The sequence below is a fragment of the Lissotriton helveticus genome, chromosome 2_1 (genome assembly GCF_964261635.1).
Source record: "Lissotriton helveticus chromosome 2_1, aLisHel1.1, whole genome shotgun sequence".
NCBI lineage: Eukaryota > Metazoa > Chordata > Amphibia > Caudata > Salamandridae > Lissotriton > Lissotriton helveticus.
In genome coordinates, this window is record NC_136059.1 from 1,103,614,920 (window position 1) to 1,103,633,821 (window position 18,902).

General features: G+C 46.2%; 1 protein-coding gene across 1 annotated transcript in view; it reads left to right on the forward strand.

Annotated features, from left to right (window-relative positions):
* Window positions 1-18,902, forward strand: part of LOC144820204 (eosinophil peroxidase-like) — a 78,973-nt gene that overhangs the window by 46,499 nt on the left and 13,572 nt on the right. Inside the window, exon 10 of the mRNA XM_078677812.1 lies at window positions 17,615-17,785. Coding sequence (XP_078533938.1) covers window positions 17,615-17,785 — 171 coding nt within the window. The remainder of the gene's footprint in view (window positions 1-17,614; window positions 17,786-18,902) is intronic.

An 18,902-nucleotide genomic window follows, 5' to 3' on the forward strand; every position in this document is an offset into this window, starting at 1 on the left:
CCCTGCCATAAAATGGGCGTGTTAAGATAATACAACCAATGCCTGTTCATAGTGCCTCATAGTAATGCGTTGCTGTCGTATCTGTTGAACTAATAATAAACACAGTTCTACTAGAGAACGAGGGTCACAGGGAAAAGTTTACCGACCAGCTACAATCCCCAATCCAATACTCTTTACAAACACTAGGAATCTGGTGGTCTAAGGAATTGCAAGAAGAGGAAATACAAACGATGTACAAACAGTCACAGACAAAAATATATGTTCTACCAAAAACAATTACATATAACCCTTTACACAAAACAGGAAAACGGCTCTAGGATTTCCATCAACTGCCCTTGGTGGCCAGTGCCATCATCTGGAAGTTTTCCTGCCACAACACCTCAAAGACCACAAAAGGGCCTCCTTGGGTTGCGAGGTATACCCTGCAAACAGCAGGAAACTATTAGACCACTAGTGTAGATAGTAAATGCCTGTAATCCTATATGTAAGGCAGTCAACAAAAAGTGTTACAAAAGTGCAGCGCAAAAGTTGTGTGATTCTTAAAAAGGATATGAAGGCAGACAAACCCCTTTATTCCAGCTTTGCTTCCAAACCTATTAAAAAATGCAGGAACGGCTTATACCAAATATGCCGCTGCTTGTGATCGGTCTACTAGTTTCAGCCAAATTGGGCCTTTTGCCCTGGCTTTCTTCAGGACCTTATCTGATGTAAGCTACTGCAATATGGTGAAAAACATGTACACAATAGGTAAAAAATGATATAATCAAATACCTCCAACCAGGCAGGGTGAAATCCACACCTGTAAGAGATAACAGCACATAGAACATACAACAGTACATATAGAACCAGTTTCTGTACTCCTCTACCTTGTTTTTGGTAGAATATATTTGTATCTGTATCTGTTCAACTCCCTTATGTTTTTACAGACTAGTACACCTCTGTCGGTAAATCTAATATCATGTATAGTACCTCCCACTCACGGAACAGTAATCTTTCAGATTACTTGAGACTCAGTCATTATCGTTTGCAAACAGATCCAGCTCTTTAAACCAACCCTCCAAAATTGCATCTTATGCCAATTCCAATTTAAAAAACCCAAAACCAAAAAACTTCCTTAGGAGGAAAGGGGCCTCAGAATGCACTGGTGTGGTGCCCAGCACTGTCTTTAAAAAACAGCCGAGGGGTGCATTCAGCTCTCTTTTCCCTCTGGCCACTGAAAACAGGAAATCGGTACCATCCATATGGCATGTTTATTTTTCAACTTGCAGTGTTCCATCAGCATTCACCACCACTCTACCAGTCGCAATATGAACATCTCCTATGGGTGAGTTGTCAGTCAAGACCACCCCCTTCGTCAGCAGCTTCACAAAGATGGTGAGGGATATCTTAACAAACTATTAAAACCCAACTCTGGGGTTGTGAAGAATTCAACTCAATCATCTTTGAGTACTTTCAGCTTGGTGGGAAAGAACAACATATATATCAGTCGCTGTTCATGGAGATATATGTTACCTGCTTCGCGGAGACATCTTTTTACCCTCTTCAAAGAAGCTGTGATGTGGCAGTGGTTGGAAGAAACTGTTTTTTCATGTCTTTCCATTGTGCATGTCGATGTGAAGGGCCACTGAATAGTGGCATCCCATATCAAAATTCCTGATGCGATCTTGTGACCAGGCCCTCTGAGCCCTTCATATTCAAAACGGTTTAGATAATCCTTTCAGTTTCAAAGTTTCCAGCAACCATTTCTCATGAAAATGTTTAGCAATGGGTCCGTCTACACGTTCCAAGAATCTGAGGAAGTGGAGGCTTTTGCCTCTGGGTCTACCTGCAGCATCTTCTACCCTTGTCTCCAGAAAGAGGTGGTCTCCTCTAATTTAATTATTGTAGCTCACATTTCTAGTAGTTTTCTGGGATGATGTTGTGTGCAACCGCTGTTGCCTTTGTCCTTTCAGCCACCTTCAAGTCAGCTTTGATGATTATCTTGAGTCTGGGGACATTCAAGATTCTGATGCACCTTCATGATGTCACTTGCTGTAGGCATGTCAGATCTTTTCCACCCATTCATTGCAGGATCACCCCCCCCCAGCCCCCTTTCCCTCCCCGGGTTGCTTCTTTAGGGGTAACTTTCACCATGATTAGAGTTCAGTATGTAGAAGAATTCCCTAAATATAAATCTATCTAGTGATGCTCTCAGATTTATCTTTACCTTTGCTATGGGTATATGGTTGGAAAGCCAACCAAGGGCACAAAATTCAACGAATCTTCTGTTCTGAATTAAAATGGCATCACTTGAGGCTGGGAATTCAAGCCTATATTGTACCTGTCAGGTTGATGTGTGGCCACAGTTCAGTGAGCTCTGTTTGTCAGGGGACCATCTCAGCCCTCACCCAGCATGTGCACTTTGTGGAATATGTAGAACCTTTACTTCACTCCTGTCTGTACACATCCATGATACAGACAAAGCTGCATCATGTATCCACCATATCTACCAACGTTTTCAGGGTAAAACTACTGGGAATTTATGTCCTCCATTTTAATGACGGTCCGCATGATGGATGGCTCCGGTGATCAGGAAACGGTATACCCTCACCAAACACGAGCATGGTGTAGAGCACCGCTGCAGCAAAGTTCTTCTTTCCAGCGCTCACTCATGGTGCAGGATGGCTTTAGCCCAACCGCCACTGCTTTAGGGAAGGCCCTTATTTAAGATCAGACTCCATTCTACTTTTTAGGTCTCGCCTAGACGAAAGCAAAGCGAAGCTTTGCTGTCTGGCGAGACAACTTATGTAGTTACTTTTCGGGGAATGTGTACAGCAGAGTTCCACGCGCTTTCCCTTGCCGAGATTTGACCTCGGGAGCGCGCACGTCGCCGTGCCTCACATTCCCATTCACAAACAAAGCCTCCCACACGCATGCGCACATACACACACTGCATACACACACGAACCCCCCCTTAAACAGACACACGCACACACAGACAGACAGACGCACGCACAGACACACTCAATCAGACACACACGCGTACACCCCACCCCCACTCACCCCTCCTCTCCCTCAACACACTCACCTGTTCTGGCGGTGCTCGGCGGCGGTTCTGGCTCTCGGGCGGCGGTAGCGCTTTGCGGGGCTCTCTCACCACATGAGAGCCCCGCCTTCCCCATGCGCCCGGCCGCTCTTCACCCGGTCCCCCATCTCGGGACCGGGACTCAATCAGGAGCCTTCGTGGCTCCTCGGGCAGCTCTCGCTCTCTCGCCGCGATGGGGCGGGACTTCCGGTTGGGGCCGCGATGGAATTGGCCGGCTGGCCAACCGCTTCCGGGTCGTCGCAGGCAGCGCGGCGGCCCGGCGGGGACTTGAATAAACTCCTGGGCTGCGGTGGTGAATTAAAGGCATACGAGGGGTGGGCTCCCTCCCTAATTTAAATATGGCGCGAGGAAGCAATTAAATAAAAGGTGGAGGCAACCATAGCGGCATATTCCAGAATTAAACTTCCAATATCTCTTTGAAGTGGCCCTCCGGGAACCCTGCTGCTCTCCACACGCCCTACTCCACTACCTCACAGAACACAGGCTCTGACCTCTTGTGACCCGGCTGCTCTCGTCTGCACTACTATCTACCACCCATCCTCTAAAACTTCTGTTTCTAATTTTCTCTCTCGCTCAGTCTCAACTTTCTACGCCTTCCTTTCATCTACTCCCCCTACTACACTTGCATCTCTTCATTCCTTGTACCCCATCTTCATCAGTATCCCACTAGTTGCTCCCTATCCTACCTGCGTCGCACTTTCTGAGTTTACCTACACCCTTCTCAGCTCTAGCCTCCTACATCCGAATTTCCTCCACATTCCCTTTTCTGCCCTCCAGGCGCCCTCGCCGCTTGCTCTTCTCTCCTCTCTGTTCAAGCCCCCGTCCCACCCTGCTCTCTTCTCTGCTTCAGCCTCCACTCCCTGCCCGCTCTCTCCTCCCCCCAGCCTCCGTCCGTCCCTGTCGGTGCGGCGCTCGTCACTCCCCGCTCTCACAGCCTCATTGGCACCTCTCTCGCTCTGCTCTGTCATCCTCTCGGAGTCCGAGCCCCCTCCGCCCTCCCTCTGAGCAGCCTCTCTCGGCTCCGCCACCCATCACCGACCAGCCCCTCCCTCCCAGTTCTCCCCACTTTCAGCCCCATCCCTGCGCCCCCAGCTCTCTTCTCCCCCTCTCGCCCGTCCTCTGTCCCCTGAGACTCCCACCCTCCCAGCATGGCTTCGGGGAACCGGCGGACCCGGAGGAGGACCCGGAGGAGGAGCTGCCCTTCTACCTGGCCCGGCCGGGCACCACTGCCCAGGTGCCCCGGGTGAAGTACGGGGGCATGTTCAGCAGCGTGGGGGGGGCCTTCGAGTCCAAGACGCTGGACTTCGGCGCCTTGGGAGTGGGGCAGAAGGGTGCCAGGAGCCCCCGCAGCCCCAGCAAGTCGGAGGTGCCCCAGGAGAAGAGGCAAGGGGACCCGGGGCCCCCTCAGTCGGCCACGGGCAACGGCGTCGCTGGCATCGAGATCAGGACCTCGGGAGGGAAGGAAGTGCTGCAGAACCTCAGCGACTGCAAGGTAGGGCGATCCTGCGGCTTCATGCAAACTCCCTGAGGTGACAGGTCCGTGTGGGCGCGACATGTCACACAGACACGAAACTGTGCAGACAAAACTCGGTGCAAACACTGCTGCAGGTAGACAGCTCTCTCCACACACCTAACTCCCTGCACACTCAACTTCCTGCACACTCAACTCTGCAGACATAACCCCCTGTGAGACGAGCTCACTGAGAAACAACTGCACCCTGCCACAAAACTACCCTTGCAGAGTCATACCTGCGCATTCAGTGTCCTGCAGGCACAATTGTTTGTGGGCACAGCTCCATGCGGCTGCATCCCCATGAAGACACAGTTCACTGCTCATATAACTCTATACAGGCTCAAGTTCTTGCCAATAGATTTCCACGTGAACACAAACTCCACGTGTAATCAAACCTATAGTTTGGCAAACCTCCCTGCACAATCAACTCCCTTCAGACACACCTCCCTGCTAAACAAGCATTTGCAATGCAATAGGTCTCGCAGTTGTGAGAGTTTGAGCTATTGGCATTTTAAATGACAGTGCCTTTTATTTATGTATTGGTTTTTAAAACATAAATAAAAGGCATTGTCATTTACAAAGCCAATAACTTAAACTCTCTCAAATGCGAGACCTTTTGCATTGCAAATGCTTGTTTCTCACTGCCGTCGGTCTGCAGATATAGGCCCCTATCACCCAGTTCTCCTTTCATACAGTTCTGACAGGCCCAGGCACAGCCACCCCACACCTCCCTGGAAAAACCCAACAAGCCTCTCCGACTATCCGAGCAACACGGCCAGCTATGGTTTGAACAAATACCGAGCGGCACCTTAACCCTCCTTAACACCTGTTACAGCTCAGCAGCATCCTCCCAGCGTCCTCCACGTCTCAGCAGCTGATTGGGCAGTCACCAATGAACCACTGTCGTTGTCTGGTTGTGTCTGCACTTCAGGAGTTGATGATGGGCGCCGTTTTGCTTCCTCAGAGGTTCGAGAAGTCACCAGAGCCTGTAGTTTCAGGAACACCTCACGTCATCACCCACAGGTTATTTTACAATTTTAGTTGAATTCTGAAATCAAACGGCTACATTTGGCTCAGGACTTTGCGCTGATGTTTATGGATGGCTGGCGCAGCTTCTAAATACACCTCAATATTTATCTCAGTGGCCACACTCCTTGTAAGTTTAGTGTTCTTCACTGCACATTCGCTCACCTTGACCAGTTTATTGAAAACACTCAATATAAGAGGAAAGACGCTGAGATTTTAACTTTCGTGTCACACTTATTGGATGAACATTTCTATCATCACAATAATAAGGAGCAAGAGAGGGAAAACCCCACTACTAAATAACGTCTAATTTGAAGCAATATTCCCTCTAATTATTTTGTCCTTGTTCAGCAATAGAATGCAAATAACTTTTTCTCATTAGTGTGCGGAACCGTGAGGAGCGGTGAGTGAGCAAGTTACTTCTTCCGGTGCAGCAGGAGAGAAAGTGGGAGGAAAAAGGGGTATCAATCAAGATGTTTAAGTTGTAGCAGCACAATCGCCTAATAGATTGTTCCATTTGAAACTGTGTTTATTTGTGGGTCATTTGACATGAACATGAGTTTAGAGATTAGGCTCCTCCGCACCCTAGTTGATTTTTGTGCGGATATGCTTAATTCTGGATATAAAAAGTGTTTTGATCACCACAAAACCAGTTCATATCTTAATATGAATGAAGCATTTTTGGGGGCTAAGGTTGATCAGGAATCTACCAAAAGACTTTATTGAACTTGAAATAAATGCTAGACACGGTGACAGAACTGTTTTTATTAATTCATGTTACTTTGGGGTCATTACGATGTTGGGCGGAATAACTCCGTCCGACACGGTCTCGGTCATGGGACCGACTGACACCCGTTTGGTCGCATTCCTACATTTCACAATGGGAGCGTGCATTTTGGCCGTAAACCAACCGGAACACATGCTTCCATTGTAAAATGGGAGTGCGGGTCATCCCTGCACCCCGTGGCATGCACCCCAAGGTGCCTGCCACAAGGTGCAGTGATCAACAGGAGGGCACCATTAGTGCCCCCTCGGCCTTCCACAGGTTCAGAAACATGGCAGTTTGTTAGATTAAGGCCTCCAAATGGTTTGTTGACTAAACTTCAGATCATCCAGTAATCTGCAGGTCTGTTTTTTGGTAGAACAATTGACCTCACTTGACCTTGCTTCCTCTCCCTCTTGGTGGAGCTTCACTGGCTTCAAGCCCGCAGCAAGTACAATTTTAAGTTCTGTATATGTCATTGTAGATTTTGGTTTGCTTCCAAATCTATATGTGGATGCATAGGAGCAGCCATACATCCCCCATGAAATGTCTACTTGATTCAAAATAATGCAAAGTAAAGTAATGTGGCTTTGTGTTTTTTTTATTTTTTACAAACTACGCAAACACCTTTCTGCTTTGCTTTGTAAATGGCAAAAATGATTATTGCATCTGATCTGCATCAAAACAAAAAAAGGCACACAAACCCCGACACAGACATCTATGCAAACCTGAGACTAAGGGCCAGATGTACGACAGGATTTAGCATGCCCAAACGGTGGGTCATGTACAAACACTATTTTGCGACTCGCAAATAAATTGTGGCTCGCAAAATAGTGTTTTGTGGGATGTACGGCTTTACGACGCGTACTTTTACAACGCGTGCCGTTACAACGCGGTTTTTTTCAACGCAAGTCGTTACCACGACTTGCGTTGGAGGGGGTGCGGACTTAGGAATTTTTTAATTTACTATTCCAACACCAGCCTACGTACAGTAGGGAAGGTGTTGGATAGTAAATTAAAAAATACCTTGTCCTGCAGCGCCCTCCAGCGCAAGTCGTGGTAACGACTTGCGTTGAAAAGACCGCGTTGTAACGGCAAGGCGGTGTAACAGCCGCGTCGTAAAGGCTGTTCACCGTGTTTTGTGACTCGCTATTAGGAAGGGGCGTTTCCTTCCTAAAAGCAACCCCAAAGCCATATATGAATGTTTTGCGACTGCAATTGGGGTCGTAAACACTCACAAATTAGCACCCTCTTCAAGAGGGTGGTAATGCACTTGCAAAGGGGAAGGGGTCCCTTAGGGACCCCTTCCCCTTTGCAAATGCAGGGGGAAATATTTTTTAGGGACAGGCAGTGGTCCGAGTGAGACCACTGCCTGCCTTTAAAAAATGAAACAAATACCTTACATTTTTCTGTTCTAAATGCATACCATTTTCCTTTAAAGAAAGCGAGCTGCATTTAGAAAATACCTTCCTTATTGAAAAGCAGTCCCAGACATGGAGGTCTGCTGAGCCCAGCAGGCCACCAACCCTGGCAAGGCCAGCCATTCCCAATGGGGTAGCAAATTGTGAATGGCTCATTAATATTCATGAGCCTCACAATTTGCTACTCCATTGGGAATCGCAATCAGTGTCTCTGACACTGGAGTACATTCTAAATTGAGACTCCTAATTTGCGACTCGCAATCGAGAGCAAATTGCGACTCGCAATTTAGAATGGTCGTACATCAGGCCCTAAATTCTCTAATTGACCATTTTAAACAAATACCCTCCGTGAAAGGGACATGTGTCCATATTCCCCACTAAATATAAGCTTATATTCACACATTACAATCAATGTCATCCTGTAAGCCTGTGTTCTCACTGCTTTGAGAAAAAATATCATCATTGTTTTTTTATTTTCAGTAGGGTCTGTTATATAATTGATCCATCTTCTTATAGTTGTTTATTCCAATATGGTTTATTGAAAATCTCTTTAAAGAGTACCTAATTTCGTAATGAGTGTACACATTTAGATAGTATTGTGGTGATCTATCATTAGCTCTCTATCTTTAGACATTGACATTGCTAAATACTTTAATCCACATGGACATACAATTATGTATATTAGAACATTGGAATGTTGGGAGCTCCATTGAAAACAATGGAGTGCTCTGGGCTTATAATGGCTGTTATAAGCCTGGAGCACCAACATTCCAATGCTCTGGCTGTGAACAAAGGCTTCAGGGAACCTGAGGGAATTCCAATCCCCTCATGCTCCCAAAAGGCTATTAACCCCATGGAAGCTCATCATATTCTGCTGCTGCGCTGGGATTTTCAAAAACCCATTATTCATGACGAGCTGGGCTCGTCATGAGCGTGCGAGGAGGCTACTTCATGACGAGCCCAGCTCGTCATGAGCGTCGAAGGGGTTAAAGTCCCTCTCCCTTGTTATTATGCCCCAGAACTACAATTTGTAAATTTATATTTTCCCCAGAAGTGGCCCAGCTGTGAGTTAATAAACCTAGACCGTGTGTATGTTTACACACAGATCAGCTGACACAAGGATGATGTCCTTGTACTCTAGGAAGATTTGAAGCATAACGTGATCATATTGTGTGATCTTCTTCATAGGCTTCGTATGCATCAACTGATTCTACAAGTTTCTCATCCTTTTAAAGACAAAGAGTGGATGAATAAACTGCATTGTACATATTTTAACAGTCTTCTTCGTGCTAAAGTATTTTTTTTTATTCAGTTCATTGTTGTATGTAGATACACTGGATCCAGTCCTTTTAGGACTTCATAGATGTCTTCATTAAGGCACTCTTTATTTATTTTAGGCTGTTTTTGCCTCTACTTAAGATTTTAATTGGGTAATGCCTTTTGTCTTCGTTTTTGATAAGGTCACCGACTTATTTTTTAAGGTCTGTGCTATCAGAGCCGTTCCTTCGGATTTAATAATATTGGCCTCCTGGCAATTCTATTCAGAGCGCTATCAGATCTAAGCTTTCAGTCGATAGAAGAGAGTTTCTATCCGTAAGTCTAAACTGTACCTTACTTTTCAATTTCTCTTCTTTGGACTCCAATCCCAAGTCCAGGTACGCTGTTAATCGTACTTATTTGAGCTGCAATTTCTAATGTATGTTATGTTGGTTGGTTTATCTAGCCTACAAGCTGGCTAGTTGTTTTCTCATTAGCTTCCCATATGGCTACACTTCCATCTCTATAGCTTCAACACAGCATGAAACTACTTAGACAGAGGGTACCTAGCTGGAAAATATGTTTATTCTCAAAGGAACGAGTATAGAGATTTGCCAGACTAGGTGCAAAATGTGAGTACGTGAGTTCCTCCTGTCTTAGTTGAAGAAATTGTTGGTAGGCCTTTTCCATTAGTTGCATCAAGTATGACATGACCATGTTTTACAATCATATGGTTCCCCCTAAATTTACTGTACACAGGTTAAGATGGCTCTTTGAAGGATATCAGTATAGAGAGGTTCTACAATGAGTGTAATCCAGATCTGTTTGACAGGGTGAAACTCAATCACCTTTTAAAATCTGAGGGTGTCCTTGGTATCTGCACACACATAGGCATTACCATTACTAAAGGAAGGCAAAAAAACACAACACCTAGTAAAAGGATCTAACAAAGACCCTTTATTGCAGAATATAGGCCTCCCTCTGAGGAAAGCTCAAAATCAGTGTATGCTAGTTTCAATTTGTTACAGTATTATTCTTTGAACATATCCTTCCACAGACAGCCCGAAGCTCGGATTTAGGTCAGTAGCATGGATGAGGCACACTTACACCTAGTAGGTGTCAAAGATTGACCTTGGGAATTGCATTGTACAGCTTATATACAGTGAGGAGAAATCAAATACCCAAACTTTCAAATGGCCAAGTGGAGTGAGGAAAAATCCAAGTGTACGTTCGTAGGTGATTCAACATTGATAATTATTGACTGATTTCCAAGGTATGTAGTTGGCTACACTGAAAGGGCTTAAAAATGTGCATAATCTAGTTTACAGCCATAGTGAATCTCTTTTGTTAAATTACTGATAGGAAGCCAGCGAATTCGTTCACAATCGGCATTTATGTTATGTTATATGGCACTTATAAAGTGCGCAGCTACTCCCAGGAGTGTCCCGGCGCTAAAACAAAGCCCACGCAACAACTAACAGAAAGAGAAACTCTGCTTGCGAAAAGTAATCCACGTGGTTTACAGCTGAAACAGCCAGGTCTTTAATTTCCGCCTAAACGTGAGGAGGTCTTGCGCCTGTCTGAGACCTAGTGGCAGAGAGTTCCATAAACGAGATGCTGCCATTTGAAAGGATCTGCTCCCGATCCTCGACAACCTGACTTTGGGAGTGAAGATCAGAAGTTGAGCGGAAGACCTCAGAGTGCACTGGGGAATGTAATGCTGCAATCTTTCATTGAGGTAAGGAGTCCCAATCTTATGGAAGGCTTTAAAGACCAGCACCAATGATTTAAAATGGATCAGTTTCTGGTCCGGGAGCCAATGCAGGGAGACCAGCAAAGGGGTCGTGTGTGTCCTGGGACCTGCCAGAAAAATGGCTCTGGCCGCAGCATTTTGGATCACTTGAAGACGGCCGACCAGGTACGCAGGAAGGCAAAGGTAGAGGGAATTGGCATAATCCAACCTAGAGATCACCAAGGTCCGTACGACCATCTTTCTATGCGAGACAAGAAGTAGGGGGAGGAAGTTTTGCAGCATTCTCAACAACCCAAAGCAGGTTCCGGCCACTGGTTGTATCTGGGCCTTCATTGAGAGGGTGAAATCCAGTTTCACCCCTAAATGTTTAGCTGTGGTCACTAGTGCTGAAGGGGGGAACATATCTTGTGGCCACCAATTAAGCAAGGCATCGCAGGGGCCAGAGCCAAAGAAAATAATCTCAGATTTATCTGAGTTACATTTCAATTGGTTAGTTCTGAGCCAGGAGAAAACCTCAGATAAACAGTTTTTAATATCATTGCCATTGAACTCGGCCCCCTTCTCAAATGTGAACAACAGTTGGGTATCGTCCGCATATTAAATTATTTTCGCACTGTGCTTCTCGGCTATGAGTGCGAGAGGGGCCATGTACAAATTAAACAGAGTAGGGCTCAAAAGTGAACCCTGAGGAACTCTGACGTTCATAGGCAGTATATCGGCAGAGAAAGGAGGGGACCAAATAGTTTGTTTAAGGTTTTTAAGAAAGGAGGTGAACCAGCTCCATACAGTTCCTCCGACACCCCACTCCTCCAGTCTGCTGAGCAGTCTATTAATGGGTACGGTGTCAAAGGCAGCAGAGAGGTCCAACAACACAGGTACCGCATTTACTCCTTTATCCAATTGGGTTTTAATAGTTTCAGCAACTTCCAGTGGTGCAGTTTCTGTGCTGAAATTAGCCCTGAAACCAGACTGACTGGAATGAAGTAGATGATTGGCCTCCACGTATTCTGTGGTAATCATATTGACACAATTCTCCAAAACCTTGGAGAAGAAAGGCAGTAGAGAAATAGGCCTGTAATTACAGGCTGCAGCAGGATCCGCCAATGGGTTTTCAGCAGCTGGAGTATTTTGGCGTGTTTCCAGGACTGAGGCATAAGGCACTCCCGAAGAGCAGTATTAAGAATGAAGTTTACTGCAGGATTGAGTACCTCTGCAGTCGATGATAGTATTTTAGCCGGGCAGGGACCAGAGGGTGAGCCAGATTTGAGGGACTTCATAATTGAGAGGGATGTTTCCAAAGGAATAGGAGCGATCTGCGACCAAGATGGTTCAGTACAACGCCTAGCAACAGGCCCCAGAGCAATAGCCGCATCCAGAGCTAGCGCCTCTGTTTCAAAACAGTCTTGGATAGTTTTGATTTTAGCATGGAAAAAACATGCCAACAAGTTAGTCCATTCATTAGTCATCGTAAACAGGCTGCTTGTAGACTTAGGAGCTGCAACATTTTTCACGATGTTAACAAGTTCTCTGCTTTTATTACTAGCCTCATTGATTTTAGTAGAAAAGAAGAGTTTCTTTCCCTCGCGAACATTTCTGTAATGCTCTCTCAAGGCCTGCTTGTAAATGGCTTTGTCTATGGAATTATAATTTGCCCGCCATTTCCTTTCAAGGCGTTTGCACTCACTTTTACTTGCCTTCAGGGCCATCGAGAACCAGGCGGAAGTGACTTGGTTAGTTTTAGTTGACCTCATAGTAGGGGGCGCCATTTCCTAGGCGCGTAGTTGAAACCAACGCTCTAAGGCGAGCACATAGTCCTCTAGGTTACCACTCAGGGGGATAGGGTATTGACTAAGGGGCAGATTTATGACGGCCTTGCGCCGCCGGTGCGTCACTTTATTTGACGCAACGGTGGCGCAAACAATGCGCCCTATTTACAACGTGATGCATCTAGGAGATGCGTCACGTTGTAAAGCCCTGCGCCATAGGAGGCGTTCCTGCGCATGGGGGGGGGCGTTCCTGCGCAGGAACGCCTCCTAAAAGTGGCTGTGTGAAATCTATAAGATTTCACTCAGTCACTTTCAGGACAATGCTGCGCCAAAACCCTGCGCCTGCTTGAAGCAGGCGTAGGTCTTGACGCAGCATTGTGTAGATGGGGCACCCCCGAGCCTTGCTGGAGCTGCGTCGCGCTTGCGACGCAGCTCCAGCAATGCGCCACCTTTACGGCACAGATGCGTCACGCATCTGTGCCGTTTTTGCCCCATGGTGCGCCGCATTGTAAATGCGGCGCACCATGGGTGGCGGAGCAGCGGCGCAGGATGACTGGCGCATCCCTGGGGATGCGCCAGTCATCATAAATCTGCCCCTAAGTGCTTTCTGCATAGCTTCTGGGGAAATCAAGTGAAAACGTCTGTAATTGTTAGCACGGGCCTGGCCTAAAAAGAGATGCTTGTCGAGCTCTCTAGAGACTCTAAAGCCTAACAGGCAATGGTCCCACCAGACTAAGGGAAGGGGAGCATCAGTTTCAATTTCTTTAGATGAAAAAATATGATCTAATGTATGCCCCTTCTCATGGGTAGGGAGATAGACATACAGGGCCATATTCAGTATCTCCATACATTCATACAACCTTACTGACTCTGGATCGGAAATTATTGTCCATGTGTATGTTGAAGTCCCCCAGAACTAGACAATGGCTATATTTAGCTGCTATGGGGGAGATAGCATGGCTAAGGGACTCTAAAAAATTTCCGTCTGGCCCCGGAGGACGATAGATAACTAGGCCATCAATGGACTGTTGTGCCAAGATAGTTAGAAGAAAGCACACACCCTCAGCTCCTACTAACTCCAGAGTGGGTAATACAGCACAGTTAAAGGAACTCCGGTAAATCAAGGCTACCCCCCTCCTCTGCCTTCGACTCAGTCTTTTCTCAGAATAAGGGAACCAGCGGGGACTGCCCTGGCAATCGTAGGATTGAATGCTTCAGCCAGCCATGTCTCCGTTAGGATCAGCAAATCAGGGGTAGAATCTACTAAGAGGTCATGGATTTGAAGTTTGTGTTGTTTAACTAAGTGAGTATTTAATAGAAATGCCTTCACATAACCACCAACACAATCTCGCATAGTGTTGTAAGTGCACATGTTAAGGTTAGTACTGTGTTTCCTAAAATAAGGGGGGGTCTCCACTCACAGTGATCGCAAGACAAGTGGTTATGTTTCCCCTGCACAAGAAAGTGGGGCCTGCAACTCAAACTCATACCAATGTTGTAGAGACTATCTCTACTGTAGGAGACAAATTTGTCCTGACCTGATGGTATGCAAACAGCATTCCGGGAGCCGGTCGCCTCCGGGACACTGATGGGCGCAGACGGGCTTGCAGCATCCCGTTTGAAATGAGGCCAGGGTGAAAAGAACTAGACCACACCGTCAAAGAAAAATGGCGGAGGTCTGAACTAGCAGCCTCCCAGGTCAGGGTTCGATTCCCCCACCCTCTCCACACAATTCCCCAACATAAAACAAAATTCCCCAGTTCCCAAATATCAGGAGAGAAAGTATTTAAAATAGCGGAAACAGTTTTCAGGCAGCTGAGAAAACTGACGTTTTGTTTAAAGGCAGATGAGTCACAATACAGATGAAGTCACAATCAGACCCTCCAGCTTATCGCGATTTCGCGATTTGCAAAATAATCGCGAAATCGGCCGACCCGTGCAAATGCCGCGATATTTACAAAAACGGCCGCGAAATCCGCCGTTTTTGTAGCCAGTCAGCAGCAACGTCTCCTTTTCATCTCGCATCTGAAGACCTCGGGCTACAGTTACCTGGTCCAACCCCGGTTTGGCACCGGATGCATGAAATGGGCGTTTAGGTTTACAGGAGGAGAGGCCCTCGGCCTGAAAACTCGAGGGCCCCGCTAATCCCCTCATTAAGGCTCCCGTAATCCACCGTGACAATGACCTGTTGATGGCCCTTCTCCGAGAGGGGCTACGGGGCTCTCTCGGCAGGAGGCGCGCCTCGCCCTGGCAGGAATCTGTCCTCGCAGATTAGAGACTGCTCCAGCCCCGTGACTGCTGGAAGATGGAGGAAGGAGCGTCTGAAGGGGGGGACAGAGAGAGAGGGGGGAGCTAGAGGAGTAACAGAGAGAATAGAAACTTGAAGGAACATCTGAAGGGGGAACAGAGAGAGAGAAGAGAAAGAAAGAGAGGGAGGGAGGAAGAGAGACAGGGAGAGGGCGATAGAGAGAGGGAGGAAGAGAGAGAGAGGGAGAGGGAGAACGGGGGGGAGGGAGGGCTGCAGGAGGACAGATAGGGAGTGTGGAGAGGAGCTGGAGGAGTAACAGAGAGAATAGAAACTAGAGGAAAGAACATCTGAAGGGGGAACGGAGAGAGAGAGAAGAGAAAGAAAGACAGACAGGGAGGGAGAAAGAGACAGGGAGAGGGAGAGAGAGAGAGGGAGGAGGGGGGAAGAGAGAGAATAGAAACTAGAGGAAGGAACATCTGAATGGGGAACGGAGAGAGAGAGAAGAGAAAGAAAGACAGACAGGGAGGGAGAAAGAGACAGGGAGAGGGAGGGCGAGAGAGAGAGGGAGGAGGGGGGAAGAGAGAGAATAGAAACTAGAGGAAGGAACATCTGAATGGGGAACGGAGAGAGAGAGAAGAGAAAGAAAGAGAGACAGGGAGGGAGGAAGAGAGACAGGGAGAGGGAGAGAGAGAGGGAGGAGGGAGGAAGAGAGAGGGAGAGTGAGAGAGCGAAAGGGGGAGGGGGGTATGCAGGAGGAAAGAAAGGGAGAGGAGCTGGAGGAATAACCGAGTGCACGTTAACACCACAATAATTTTTTCAGATCAAGTTAATCGATATTAGAAACCATTAAGATATTGTTTTCTCTGCAAACAGCTCTACAAATTTTTCTTCAGCTTTCATTTTCGAACGCTAAGCTGCCAGCTCTCTTCTGCCCTGTGAGTTGTCACTTTAGACCTACTTCACTCTACAGCAGCACTCGGTCACTTGCCACATCTTACACCTGAGAGATTGCGCAGCTTCATGCTGGTATTTCATAAGTCCACTAACCATTGCTTTTTCATGCACGTTACAGCTTTGATACCCAGGCTTTGAGTGGTCTACTCCTACACAGGAACCTAGACTTGTGACCACTGATAGTGTAAGATAGTGTCAGTTTTTTTTGTCGGTTACCCATGCCGTTTTCTCCAACGGCAGTGTAAAGTGTTATAGAAGTCGAATCTTTCTTTAACGTTATCAGTGTCTTTCCCAAGCTACGCCAGGGAGGAGCACTGTCCTTGCTTGCTACCAAAAATGGACCAGCGGCTCGAGACTATTTATGATCCCTTGTCTGCAGTTCCGGGTGGGGGGGGGGGTGTCGGGGGTCGGGGGCTGCTTCCAGCCGCGAGTACGTTTGTTAGCCAGACCCTCCAGCTTATCGCGATTTGCAAAAAAATCGCGAAATCGGCCGATCCGTGCAAATGCCGTGCAAACGCCTGCAAGGAACACGGCACAACTCACAGCAAGAAGGGAGAGAATGCTTTTCGAGGGAAACAAAGTGTCTACATTGTAATTAAACCAAATATACATAGCTTCATGTAGTTAAATAACTAAAAAAGCTAAGATATCCGTGTTTGTTGTAGGAAAAATGGCCAAATAAAATGCCGCAAAATTGCCGCTAAATTTCCATATTTGTGCCGCTAAATTTCCATTTTTGTGCCGCTAAATTTGCGAATCCATGCCGCTATATCCTGGGGGGTCTGCACAATATTCAGTTTAAAGGTTCCTAAACACGTGCAAAATGCGCAAAAGATTAGCAGGAAATTCGGCAGGGAGAGTGAAGCGCTCTGGGCAATTACGGGGTCTGGAGCGCTTGCGCAGCATCCCGTTTAAATGAGGTCAGGGTGAAAAGAACTAGACCGCACCGTCGAAGAAAAATGGCGGTGGCCGGTAGTAGCAGCCTCCCAGGTCAGGGATCGATTCCCCCACCCTCTCCACACAATTCCTCAACATAAAACAAAATTCCCCAGTTCCCACAAAGCAGGAGAGAAAGTATTTAAAATAGCAGAAACAGTTTTCAGGCAGCTGACAAAACTGAAGTTTCGTTTAAATGCAGATGAGTCGCAATACAGATGAAGTCACAATATTCAGGTTAAAGGTTTCTAAAAACGTGCAAAATGTGCAAAAGATTAGCAGCAAATTCAGCTGGGAGAGTGAAGCGTTCTGGGCAATTATGGGGGCAATTTAATGGATCAGTCAGTGATTTAAGGGATATTCCAATATCAGTCAGTCAAGAAACCCAAAAGGTAAAACCATGTGTCGGTCCAAGTACAAATGGATGTATATACTGAAGTGTCAAGTTGAAAAGGGATAATCCAAATCAAGACTAGCACACTGCCCCCAAACGATCAGTACCATAGAGTCCAATGCAAACATTGCAACTGCTCAGGATTAGCCCAAGCACAAACCATACACGTTCTCTCTGGCTTTCCAAAAACAAAACACTACTTTCTGGGGCATGCACCAAAATTTACACGGTGGTTAAACAATAACATATGTAGTATAAAAGTAATTACTCTATCCGATTGGAAGGCTCCTTTTGACTCTGTTAAATACTTTAACAGAACTTGCATGGTTTGCGTACGAGTGAAAGCTAACCAGAAAGCGTAACTTTCATTTCCTCTCATACGCCACTGCTTATGTAAACTGATGGATTTTTTAAAACTTCCTTGCCCTTTCAATATAGCCACATAGTCACAATCACGGTACAGATGTAATAATCCTTATTGATAATTTTGTTTTGCAGGTGGCATTGACCCTCTCCTCCGTGGCCTCATGTCAAATCGTGCAAAACTGAACAGGCAGAATCAGATGGTGGTGGATGAACTGCGAGATCGTCTCTTCAAACTATTCAAGAGGATTGGACTTGATCTAGCGGCTATCAACATGCAACGAGGCCGAGATCACGCCATCCCAGGTATTGACCCTTTTAGGTTGGGCTCAAGGAGCATAGTGAGTAAACACTGGTATCCCAGGTAAGGAACCAGATGGAAGAGAATAAAGCTTCACAGACAAGTGACTAGGAGAAAGAGAGAACATGGATTCTAGGTAAAAAAGACAAAGGAGAGAGAGGACAAGGCTTCACAGGTAAGAAACTAGGGAGGGAGGGAAAGAGAGATGTCTTAACTCGAGCCATCATCTATTAAACCATAACAAAGAGAGCTGAGCCTTTCAGGTAAGTAGCCTAGGGGGCAACAACATAGTTTTCAGTTAAGAAACTCTGGTACAGCTCTGTTGTCCAGAGTAAGAGAACATAATTGTAGCTGTGTATTAAATAGACTTGTTCAGTTTAAAGCGAAGGCTTTTACCTAAAAAAATTCTTGTCTAGTGTACATGATGGCAGTGACGACTGGTGACATTTCGGGTAGGTTGTGGTGCAAAACTGCTACTTATACTGGCCTCTTACTGTGTCAAGCGAACAAAGTAGACCACCGTCAGTGCAGTTGTTTTCTTAGTAGGTTTAAATAACAATCTGAGTGAACAGTAATTTTTTGCAGCACCATTTTTGAAAATATAACTGTGCCTATTAGAACATTGCTATATGCCCAGCAGTAATACTGGCTGCCCAGCTCACCATTATTTATGCCTGAAGTAAAACTGTGCTTTTCAGATAGTGTGTTGCTGCTCATCAAAATGTGAGCATCAAAGCATAAAATATAACAGAATCTACCAGGGTATTTATATTGATACATACTTGAGTATTGCTCTAATGTCAAATGATGCTTGTTATGTCAGCCTGGTACTGGTAAAAAATCCCAGTGTGATGCACAAATACACCAGAAGGTTGGGCAAGTACTGCAAGTGACTACTTAAGCTTGTCAGTGTTCTGCTAAATGTGCCAGCCTGCCATGGGTGAGACTGAAATTAGCATGGAGGCTCAGTTCTGCAATAGTGTTTCTTAAACATGTCCTGGCTGTTCAATGTGCATATAGTTTTCATGGTACATACTTTTCGTTATTCCCTTTACATTTAACTCTCACTGCAGTAGACACAAACCTCCACTTAACTGTACAATCAAAGCCTAAACGTCCTGT